This window comes from Dama dama, chromosome 31, assembly GCF_033118175.1.
Source record: "Dama dama isolate Ldn47 chromosome 31, ASM3311817v1, whole genome shotgun sequence".
NCBI lineage: Eukaryota > Metazoa > Chordata > Mammalia > Artiodactyla > Cervidae > Dama > Dama dama.
The window spans coordinates 42,384,407-42,396,511 of record NC_083711.1 but is presented as its reverse complement, the minus strand read 5'-3'; the positions used below and the strand labels follow the sequence as shown (position 1 = coordinate 42,396,511).

The window sequence follows — 12,105 nt, the reverse complement described above, 5'->3', positions numbered from 1 at the left end:
CAGACTCTTTACCCTCTAAGCCATGAGATGACTAAAGTAGTCCTTTATTGAGATTCATACTTGCAAAAGTCTCTAGAACTGACTGAAAATGAGAGTGAAAGTCACTTTTTAGAGAGGTAAGAAAACAAAACAAAAACAGAAGCACAGCAAGAGAGAATGCATGAGCGATGAACGATGCAAGTGACTCAACAGTTACAGAGAAGAGTTCAGACTTCACGTCTGTCTCCTCCATTCGCTCACCACTGTGGTTGTTACTGTTTAGTTGCTAAGTTGTACCCAACTCTTTGTGACCCCATGGACTACAGCCTGCCAGGCTCCACTGTCCAGGAAATGTCTCAGCAAGAATACTGGAGTGGGTTGCCGTTTCCTTCTCCACATCATCGTGGAATTCACAACAAACATTACTCCCCTGAACTTTGTTTATAAAGTCAATACAGTGACCACAAACTACATGAGGATTTCAAAGTTAAATCAAACTTAAATAAAAAGCTCAGTTCCTCAGTTGTACTAGCTGCATTTAAAGTACTCAAGAGTCACATGTGACTGGTGGCCCACCCTACTGAATGGAGCCAATGCAGAACATGTCCATCATTGCAAACAGCTCTACTGAACAACACTGGTTTAGAGGGTATTATCATTCTCACATTCAGCAAAACATTTGCTACTACAAAAATAAATTTGAAAGGCATTTGCTTCTAGGCTTAGGTATGACTGAGAAACGGACTTGCAATGTACCACTGCCTCTCAGCAAGCATCTTACTACAGTTTAGACAGCTCCCTAAAAAGTTAATAAAGACAATCACAGGTGACATTTTTAAAAGACCTGCCTTATTTAGAGGGAGGAAAAACCAAGTTTAGAAACAATATAAGCAGACATATATTCCAAAAACAGAATTATACTAGAAATTTAAAAATGTGGATCTAGTCCAGACCAGAATTTGTTTCACAGTTATCACAGAGAGCTGTCTTTAAGTACAAATTGAAAGGTACCCCCCTCCCTGAAATTATCAGCGAAAATAAGTCTACTGTCCTGAGGAAGAAATAAGAGAAATAACACACTCAGAATGCCTACTCAGTACCAGAACCTTGTTGGGTATTAGAAGGTAAATATGAATAAAATAGGGGGGCTCCCCCGATGGCTCAGACAGTAAAGCGTCTGCCTGCAGTGCAGGAGACCCGGGTTCGATCCCCGGGTTGGGAAGATCCCCTGGAGAAGGAAATGGCAACCCACTCCAGTACTCTTGCCTGGAAAATCCCATGGATGGAGGAGCCTGGTAGGCTACAGTCTATGGGGTTGCAAAGAGTCAGACACAACTGAGTGACTTCACTCACCCTCAAAGAATATCCAGTACACTTCAGAGAGACATGATATTAATGGAAATAACACAAGAACCTATATGTTCTGTGAATAAGTCTGGAGGGGACAGTGTAAAGTTGTAATAAACTACATGGTTATCTTCTAGTCAAATTCATCTGCTGAAATCCTAATCCCCAACGGTGATGGTATAAGGAGGTGGGGCCTTTGGGACGTAACTAGGTTTCAGTTCGATTGCTCAGTTGTGTCCGACTCTATGTGACCCCATGTACTGCAGCCTGCCAGGCTTCCCTGTCCATCACCAACTCCTGGAACCTACTCAAACTCAAGTCCATTGAGTCAGTGATGCCATCCAACCATCTCATTCTCTGTTGTCCCCTTCTCATTCTGCCTTCAATTTTTCCCAGCATCAGGGTCTTTTCCAATGAGTTAGTTCTTCACATCAGGTGCCCAAGTTTCAGCTTCAGCATCAGTCCTTCCAATGAATATTCAGAACTGACTTCCTTTAGGATTGGGTAGATCTCCTTGCACTCCAAGGGACTCACAAGAGTCTTCTCTAACACCATAGTTCAAAAGCATCAATTCTTTGGTACTTAACTTTATGGTCCAGCTCTCACATCCATACATGACCACTGGAAAAACCATACCTTTGACCAGATGGACTTTTGTGGGTAAAGTAATGTCTCTGCTTTTTAATATGCTATCTAGGTTGGTCATAGCTTTTCTTAAAAGGAGCAAGCGTCTTTCAATTTCATGGCTGCAGTCACCATCTGCAGTGATTTTGGAGCCCAAGAAAATAAAGTCTCTTGCTGTCACCATTGTTTCCCCATCTATTTGCTATGAAGTAATGGGACTTGATGTCATGATCTTGGTTTTCTGAATGGTGAGTTTTAAGCCAACTTTTTCACTCTCCTCTTTCACTTTCATCAAGAGGCTCTTTAGTTCCTCTTCACTTTCTGCCATAAGGGTGGTGTCATCTGCATATCCAAGGTTATTGATATTTCTCCCGGCAATCTTGATTACAGCTTGTGCTTCTTCCAGCCTGGCATTTCACATGATGTTCTCCGCATATAAGTTAAATAAGCAGGGTGACAATATACAGCCTTGACATTCTGCTATCCCAATTTGGAACCAGTCTGTTGCTCCATGTCCAGTTCTAACTGTTGCTTCCTGATCTGCATACAGATTTCTCAAGAGACAGGTTAGATGGTCTGGTATTCCCATCTCTTGAAGAATTGTCCACAATTTATTGTGATCCACACAGTCAAAGGCTTTGGCATAGTCAATAAAGCAGAAATAGATGTTTTTCTGGAACTTTCTTGCTTTTTCGATGATCCAGCAGATGTTGGAAATTTGATCTCTGGTTCCTCTGCCTTTTCTAAAACCAGCTTGAACATCTGGAAGTTCACAGTTCATGTATAGATGAAGCCTAGCTTGGAGAATTTTGAGCATTATTTACTAGAGTGTGAGATGAGTGCAACTGTGTGGTAGTTTGAGCATTCTTTGGCATTGTCTTTCTTTGGGATTGGAATGAAAACTGATCTTTTCTAGTCATGTGACCACTGCTGAGTTTTCCAAATTTCCTGACATATTGAGTGAAACACTTTCGCAGCATCATCTTTCAGGATTTGAAATAGCTCAACTAGAATTCCATCACCTCCACTAGCTTTGTTCGTAATGATGCTTCCTAAGGCCACTTGACTTCACATTCCAGGATGTCTGGCTCTAGGTGAGGGATCACACCATCGTGATTATCTGGGTCATGAAGATCTTTTTTGTGCAGTTCTTCTGTGTATTCTTGCCACCTCTTCTTAATATCTTCTGCTTCTGTTAGGTCCATACAATTTCTGTCCTTTATCAAACCCATCTTTGCATGAAATGTTCCCTTGGTATCTCTAATTTTCTGGAAGAGATCTCTAGTCGTTCCCATTCTGTTGTTTTCCTCTATTTCTTTGCATTGATTGCTGAGGAAGGCTTTTTTATCTCTCCTTGCTCTTCTGTGGAACTCTGCATTCAGATGGGAATATCTTTCCTTTTCTCCTTTGCTTTTCACTTCCCTTCTTTCCACAGCTATTTTTAAGGCCTCCTCAGACAGCCATTTTGCTTTTTTCCATTTCTTTTCCATGGGGATGGTCTTAATCCCTGTCTCCTGTACAATGTCACGAACCTCCAATCCATAGTTCATAAGGCACTCAGTCTATCAGATCTAGTCACTTAAATCTATTTCTCACTTCCACTGTATAATCATAAGGGATTTGATTTAGGTCATACCTGAATGGTCTAGTGGTTTTCCCTACTTTCTTCAATTTAAGTCTGAATTTGGCAATAAGTTGTTCATGATCTGAGCCACAGTCCACTCCCGGTCTTGTTTTTGCTGACTGTATAGAGCTTCTCCATCTTTGGCTGCAAAGAATATAATCAATCTGATTTCAGTGTTGACCATCTGGTGATGTCCATGTGTAGAGTCTTCTCTTGTGTTGTTGGAAGAGGGTGTTTGCTATGACCAGTGAGTTCTCTTGGCAGAACTCTATTAGCCTTTGCCCTGCTTCATTCTGTACTCCAAGGCCAAATCTGCCTGTTACTCCAGGTGTTTCCAGACTTCCTACTTTTGCATTCCAGTCCCCTATAATGAAAAGGACATCTTTTTTGGGTGTTAGTTCTAAAAGGTCTTGTAGGTCTTCATAGAATCGTTCAACTTCAGCTTCTTCAGCATTACCAGTTACTAGTTACTACTGATATCTTAGAACGTATATTATGGGAGTGGGTCTGGTAGGTTCCTTCTATTATTAAATTCTAATCCTATTATCCTAAAATGTAACTTGTGGGAGTGGGTCTGATAAAATTTTACAACCTTGAGACATTATTTTGATTTATTGTAATAATTAATTAAAAAGTATATAACTCCCCTGCTAAAGACTAGTGAGGGGGGCACTCTCTGACCCCTTCTGATGTCTATGTTAGAAGCTTTCTCTGTCCCTTTTTCACACTTTAATAAAACTCTGCTACAGAAAAGCTCTTGAGTGATCAAGCCCAAAGCTAAATCTTCTTCGGAGATCAAGAATCTGACACCGTTCACCATAAGCTATCATTGTTAAATGTTTAATTGGCTTTGGAGGCTGTGGAACTCTGATATGTATAGTATTTGTCAATTTTCATGCTGTAAATACTACCGCTATGGCCAATTTGAAATTACCAATATGAGGCACCTGACCATAAAGTTGGGCGAAGAGGTACCTAATTGGCTTTCCCTGATTATATGAGCCAATATAAGTAAGTAGGAGCCAGCTCGGAATACCACAGGTTCTAGCCAACAGCCTGTGAACTATGGTGGCTTCTGGTTCACACACTTTAGAAAAAAAAAAGGAGGACAGTCTCCCTTTATCCTTTACTTCTTCCTTCTGGATGTAGTACACATGTAGTATTGAGTCACCCTGGACCAGGTGGCAAGGGAAAATACTAGGAATGGCAAAGCAAATATGAAAAGGAACTTGAGTCCCTAATGCCATACAGCTGCTATGCCGACCCTAGACAACTTCTGCCTGTGCTGTTACATGAGAGAGAAATAAACTTCTATTTTGTTAAGCCACTGTTATTTTAGGCTTGTTAATACAATCGAACCTATATCCTATTAATGCAATTGCTTTGACAGCCATGAAGAAGAAAAGATGAATGAATGAAATGAAGATAGGGGAAGTACTTTTAGATTAGGAAACTGTAATAAAATCATAGGCGAAACACTAGGGTTTGGACTTAGCTGATCACAATACAGTAAGAGAGGAAAATTATCTCAAAAGAAAGGAGGAAATATATAATAAAATTTGCATTTAATTTAAAAAAAAAAAAAAGAGAGAGAAGAGCCAGAAATAAGCTAAAGAGTAGAAGCCATGGGAGAAATGTTTTACAAAAACAGCTTACTATACCCTAAGGCATAACTCAAATGGGACACCAGAACAAGTAAAACTGCCCTTGGGATTTATAGTAGGAGAGGTAGAGAGATATAAACAGAGGAGCAGTTAAGCACTGATACACGTATTATATACAAACAGGAGTAGACAAAAACAGTAGTAGTCAATTGTGTTCATGGTGGTGATAAGGGGTGAGGGCAGTAGGAGACCAGAGGGGACTTCATAAAGAAGACTACATGACAAACAAGTGTCTTTAGAGATAAGTAGATATTCTGTCTTTAAGGAAAAGTTTATTTCTCTTTAATAAGGCAAATGGGAACAGTATAAGCAAAAAACAAAGGCATCAAAAGGCTCAATCAAACCTATATGCTAAGAAAACTCCCAAGTAGTTCTATATAACTGGTTTCTTTAGAAAAGAAAAAAAAAAGGTAAGAAATTAGTCACTGGAGTAAAAATGAAGAACAAAAACAGAGTCAGAAGGCAGCTCAAAGTTGAAGGCAGCTTTGACTTTTTTGTTCATGACGTGACACCTTGAACATTTTCTAAACTCAGAAAATGAAACTGATAGATATATGGAGGTGGGATTTAGAAGAAAAAGACCTGATGGAAAGCGGATATTCTAAGCACATCCAAATAATGAGATGGATTTATTAGCAAGTTCCTAGATCCTGTTCCCTTGAACCTAAGGTTTTGAAGGAATAAAAGAGAGGATGTTTGGATAAGCCTTCATGGACTGCAGGCCAAATCTGGATAGCCACCTGTTTTTACATGGCCCTCAAGCTAAGAGCATGCTTTACATTTTAAAATAATTCCAAAACAACTCCCAAAAATATTTCATAACACATCAAATTTTAGTGTCTATGAGGAGAGTTTCATTGTAACATGGCCATGTTCATTTTTTACATACTGTCTATGGCTCCTATCAAACCACTGTGTCAGAACTATGTAGCTGGGAATGGGACCGTAAACTCTCAGAGTCTAAAATATTAGTATTTACTATCTATGATTTCCCCGGTGGTCCAGTGGTTAAGACTCCATGGATTCAATCCCTGATTAGGAAACTAAGATCCAACATGCCATGCAGTATGGCCAAAAAAAGTAAATAAATTTAAAAAAATAATAAAATATTTATTATGTGGCTCTTTACAGAAGAAACTTGCAAAACCTGATTTCAATTCAGTTCAGTTCAGTCACTAAGTCGTGTCCAACTCTTTGCAACCCCATGAACCACAGCACGTCTATCCATCACCAACTCATGGAGCCTACTCAGACTCATGTCCATTGAGTCGGTAATGCCATCCAACCATCTCATCTTCTGTTGTCCTCTTCTCCTCCTGCCCTCAATCCTTCCCAGCATGAGGGTCTTTTCAAATGAGTCAGTTCTTCATATCAGGTGGCCAAAGTATTAGAGTTTCAGCTTCAACATCACTCCTTCCAATGAACACCCAGGACTCATCTCATTTAGGATGGACTGGTTGGATCTCCTTGCAGTCCAAGGGACTCTCAAGAGTCTTCTCCAACACCACAGTTCAAAAGCATCAATTCTTCTGCACTCATCTTTCTTTATAGTCCAACTCTCACATCCATACATGACTACTGGAAAAACCATAGCCTTGACTAGACAGACTTTTGTTGACAAAGTAATGTCTCTGCTTTTTAATATGCTATCTAGGTTGGTCATAACCTCCAAGGAGTAAGTGTCTTTTAATTTCATGGCTGCAGTCACCATCTGCAATGATTTTGGAGCCCAAAAAAATAAAGCTTGTCATTGCTTCCACTGTTTCCCTATCTATTTGCCATGAAGTGATGGGACAAGATGCCATGATCTTAGTTTTCTGAATGTTGAGCTTTAAGCCAACTTTTTCACTCTCCTCTTTCACTTTCATCAAGAGGCTCTTTAGTTCCTCTTCACTTTCTGCCATAAGGGTGGTGTCATCTGCGTATCTGAGGTTATTGATATTTCTCCCAGCAATCTTGATTCCAGCTTGTGCTTCTTCCAGCCCAGCGTTTCTCATGATGTACTCTGCATAAAAATTAAATAAGCAGGGTGACAATATACAGCCTTGACGTACTCCTTTTCCTATTTGGAACCAGTCTGTTGTTCCATGTCCAGTTCTAACTGGTGCTTCCTGACCTGCATACAGATTTCCCAAGAGGCAGGTCAGGTGGTCTGGTATTCCCATCTCTTTCAGAATTTTCCACAGTTTATTGTGATCCACACAGTCAAAGGCTTTGGTATAGCCACTGAAGCAGAAATAGATGTTTTTCTGGAACTCTCTTGCTTTTTCGATGATCCAGAGAATGTTAGCAATTTGATCTCTGGTTCCTCTGCCTTTTCTAAAACCAGCCTGAACATCTGGAAGTTCATGGTTCACGTATTGCTAAAGCCTGGCTTGGAGAATTTTGAGCATTACTTTATTAGTGTGTGGTATGAGTGCAATTGTGCGGTAGTCTGAGCGTTCTTTGGCATTGCCTTTCTTTGAGGTTGGAATGAAAACTGACCTTTTCCAGTCCTGTGGCCACTGCTGAGTTTTCCAAATTTGCTGACATATTGAGTGCCCCTGATTTAGACGGTGACAGTTCTTTGAGGATATAACATAAGTGACAGCATGAGGGGGTACAAAAAGCCTTCAGAAGACTGCTTCAAACAATAATATATAGTTTGTTGGACTTCCCTGGTGGTCCAGCGTTCAAGATCCTGTACTTTCAATGTAGGGGGGACAGGTTCAATCCCTGGTTGGGGAACTAAAATCCCACACGTCATGAAATACGCACCAAAAAAGAAAGAAATTAACATATAGTTTGTATCTAACATTATAAAACAGAATTGGGGGTGACAAAACATTTTTTTCCAACAAGTTTTGCAAGGTGTCAATTTTCTTTCATAAACTTCCCCAAGTAAAAGTTCCCTAGTTGTCATGTATGATATCTTGTTGCAACATTTATTTTCAGGAACAAATATACGTTAGGTTTTTTCCCAATTCATACCTTTAAGATGCATGGCTCATGCTACATCTTCCGGGTACACAACAAACTCACTAGTACAGCAACTCCTATATTATAGTTACAGAGCATTAAATTAACACTAAATAAATACATCCAATGAGATGTAACATAAAGGACATAAAACCCTTCAGTGTATCTTTAACGTAATTGTAAAAATTACACATCATATTGAAAAAAAAAAAATCAAGAGATACAAAGAGAGCTGTCCTGGCTATCTGTATTTTTGCCTCTCTTTCACTGAGTTGTAGCTCTTTAACTAAATTTTAGCCAAAAGAATGTAGACGATATGCATCCTTAATAGCAGGGGCATATCCTTTTTACACTTTTTCGTTCCTACTAGCTAGAAGACAGCTATGACTCCTCCTAGCTGACCAAAGACCTCAAGGAGCCTCCATATCTTTGCATTCATTCAAATCTGAAACAGAACAGGCTGGTACTATTAAGCCAGAGTCTATTCATCATATTAGACAGAAGTACACTAAGAATATAAAATAATAGAGTACACAATATCTCTACCCAACAAATATGTAATAAAACAATTTAAATAAATAAATCAGAATAATTTAATAATAATTTTTTTCAGCTTACCTCCTTGGATTCCCTTCGCTGTCGCCGTTTTACCAGCATTATCAAGTCCCAACATCACAAGAGTCACCTTTCTTAAAATAATAAAAATTTAAGAAAATCACCTTCTGAGTGAATTAAATATTGGGGGGGGGGGGGGAAATAAAGGCAAATACATTCATCCAAGCAATACTTAAGAAGCAACTACTATGTACAAGTCAATACGCTGAATGCTAAGGGGTACAATGATGAACAAAATATATATTCAAAAAGCAAAATTCTTGAAAAATACCTGTGAAGTGCCATCCTTTTGTTCTCTAAGCACAAAAAAACAGAAACTGTACAGTAGATAACCTGAAGGATAGAGAAGAAATAAAGGGAAGAAGAGAGAAAGGGGGAGAGAGAGATGGATTCTAGAACATGAGTTATTTATCACATCTAAAGACTCAATTTTCTAGTTAACTGAATTCTAACGATTAGCAAAAGTTTGTTTTTTCCAGTGAAATTATATAAGAAAAGAATTAGTTTAGGTTCTATACACTACTAGTACACTCAGTTGTTTTTATATATGTAGCACCTTACCAAATACAAATCTTATAGTACAGTAACATGATTATTAACATAAGAGCTAATGTATTTTAAAAGAGGGTTCCTCAATTAGAAAACTTAAAATGCTTCTGTGATATAGCTAAACTTCACAGAGTAAGGGAAAAAACACAACCCAGTTCAATTTTACAACTGAAGAAACATCAGCCTAGAGTCATAAGCTAAGACAATGAATTGGCTACAGTCAGAACCAGAACCTAATTCACCTAACTTCTAGGAACTTCTTAAACCTGGGACAGGTTATAAAGGAACAAACCTATCACACAGTTCCTAGTATCCTGGGGATTCAGTCCAGCACTAAAGCCCATTTCTGTTCCAGGCTTAACTACTGCTTAGTACAGCAAGTGGTGAGACCACTTATTAACACCACACACTTGGGAATAGAGAGAGAAAAGTCACAGTAAAACTGGGCCACATTCCCATGGAGTGGAGTCAGGGTTTCTGCCAAGTACAGTCATTCTTCACTGGCAGTCATTCCAAGAAGGGTTAAAAAAACAGAACTTAGATGGCAAGAAGGGTGTTTTCCATCTGCCTAAGCCTGGCTTTCTTGGAGCTGGACTTTATTAAACAAATAGTTACTAAACATTTTCTGTATACCATACACCAGTGTTCTAGGTACTGAGACACCTGCTTATTAAAATAACCACAACAACAATGAAAAACAAAAAATGATAAACTCTTCTCTTACTAAACTTATACTTTAGTTGCAGGAGACAATAAATCTAAGAAATAAGTAAATTACAGGTTATATCCTATATTAGAGGTGATTAAGGACTACAGAAAAAAGAATAGAGAGGGATAAAGGGGAGCAGGAGCGGGGGTGGAGGTGGAAAGAAGCGTAAACAGGGTGACCAGGGCAGGACGTGCTGAGAAAGGAGCTAAAGTCTGAGCAAGGTCTTGAAGGGAGGAAAGAGAGCACAGTTGGGGCCAAGGCACTAAGGCGATGGGCACAGTGCGTGTGTCAGGAGGTGTTGACACAGCAATGTTCCAGAATCAGCAAGGAAGCCAGTGGGGTAAAACCCAGTCAGGGCAGCGCAGGGAAGAAAGACAGGAGGTGGGAAACACATCAGAAGCCAGATCAGCTGGGCCTAGCAGGCCATGGTGAGGACTGTGGATTTTGTGAGTGAAATTAACTCTTCATGTCAATTTCCTTTGTTATCCAGGAGCCTCAGTCTTTTCTAAATGCTTCAACCGTCCCTATATCCACCATGAGGAATACACAAAAGTATGTCTACATTTGAGTCACTGGTCAGTCAGTTAGCAGCCTTCTCATACCCCATTCCCAGTCAGCCAGAGATGGGGTCGGTGGAAATGCCAGAATATGAATTTACGGAGCTGAGGAATATGTGAGGTCTAAGTACTTCTATCCACGTCAAAGTTTTACCTGCATCACTAACTGAAGAATATGTTCACTTCTTAAGGAAGCTTTGAGATATGAAGAGTATAATTTTACTACTTTGTCTGAAGAATTCATAACTTCCAAATATCAAAGTATAAGATTAAAGTACAAAATAATTTCCTAAACAAAATATAATAAATGACTATCCAAAAATATGGATGATATAGCACAAATAATATTTTGGATAATTCAAGTTTCTAAATATATAATGAATTAGACCATAATATTAATGTTAATTCAACTGCTCTAAATAATTTATTCCAAGATCTACAGTGCTTCAAACATCATCATAACGAAAACAATTACTTTGGGGGACAAATCCCCATTTTCTGTTGGTTTTCTTTATTCTGTAAATCTTTAATCCAGTTTTCTGCTAACAGGAAGGGCCGTGGTAGTTTAGCCTCAGGCCAAACTATAGTAGGGGTAATGGCTCCCTCCTTCAAAAGGACTTAGGCCAGCACACCACAGCTCCCAAGACTGTTGTAGTCAGCGCCCCTGACCTTGCATCAGGCCACTGTCAACCCATGCCTCTGCCAGAGACTCCTGGACACTCACAGGCAAGTCTGGTTCAGTCTCTTGTGTGGTCACTGCTCCTTTCTCCTGGGTCCTGGTGTGCACAAGGTTTTGTTTGTGCCCTCCAAGCGTCTGTTTCCCCAATCCTGTGCAAGTTCTGTAATCAAATCACACTGGTCTTCAAAGTCAAATTCCCTGGAGGTTCTCAGTCTTTTTGCCAGATCCCCAAGTTGGGAAATCTGTTATGGGCCCTAGAACTTTTACAACAGTGTGAGAACTTCTGGAGTATAACTGTTCTCCAGTTTGTGGGTCGTCTGCTCGGTGACTAAATGGAGCTAATGGCAACCTCCTCCAACAGGACTTATGCCACACCAGGCTTCAACAGTATGTGAACTGGGAACTTCCAGATGTTCAAGCTGGATTTAGAAAAGGCAGAGGAACCAGAGGCCAAATGGCAAACATCTGTTGGATCACAGGAAAAGCAAGAGAATTTCAGAAAAACATCTACTTCTGCTTCACTGACTACACTAAAGCCTTTGTGGGTCACAACTGTGGAAATTTTTTAAAAGAGATGGGAACACCAGCCAACCTGACCTGCCTCTTGAGAAATCTGTATGCAGGTCAAGAAGCAACAGCTAGAACTGGACATGGAAAAACAGACTGGTTCCAAATCGGGAAAGCAGTACATCAAGGCTGTACATTGTTATCCTGCTTATTTAATTTATATGTGAGTACGTCATGTGAAATGCCAGGCTGGATGAAGCAAAAGCTGGAATCAAGATTGCAAAGAGAAATAT

The 12,105-nt window shown here is 39.6% G+C and overlaps 1 protein-coding gene across 4 annotated transcripts in view; it reads right to left on the bottom strand.

The window, feature by feature from the left end:
• ARL13B (ADP ribosylation factor like GTPase 13B) overlaps window positions 1–12,105 on the bottom strand; it is a 77,352-nt gene that overhangs the window by 49,706 nt on the left and 15,541 nt on the right. The window contains exons 1-2 of one of the 4 annotated variants that reach the window (XM_061134075.1): window positions 11,351–11,465; window positions 8,815–8,885 (exon numbers count right to left, since the gene is read on the bottom strand). The exons of 1 other annotated variant lie outside the window; for it this stretch is intronic. In XM_061134075.1, the coding sequence (XP_060990058.1) occupies window positions 8,815–8,869 (55 nt within the window). In that variant the 5' untranslated portion in view covers window positions 8,870–8,885; window positions 11,351–11,465. Of the gene's footprint in view, window positions 1–8,208; window positions 8,232–8,814; window positions 8,886–11,350; window positions 11,466–12,105 lie in introns of those variants that run through there. 2 more of the 4 variants (XM_061134073.1, XM_061134076.1) reach the window with 2 other exon arrangements.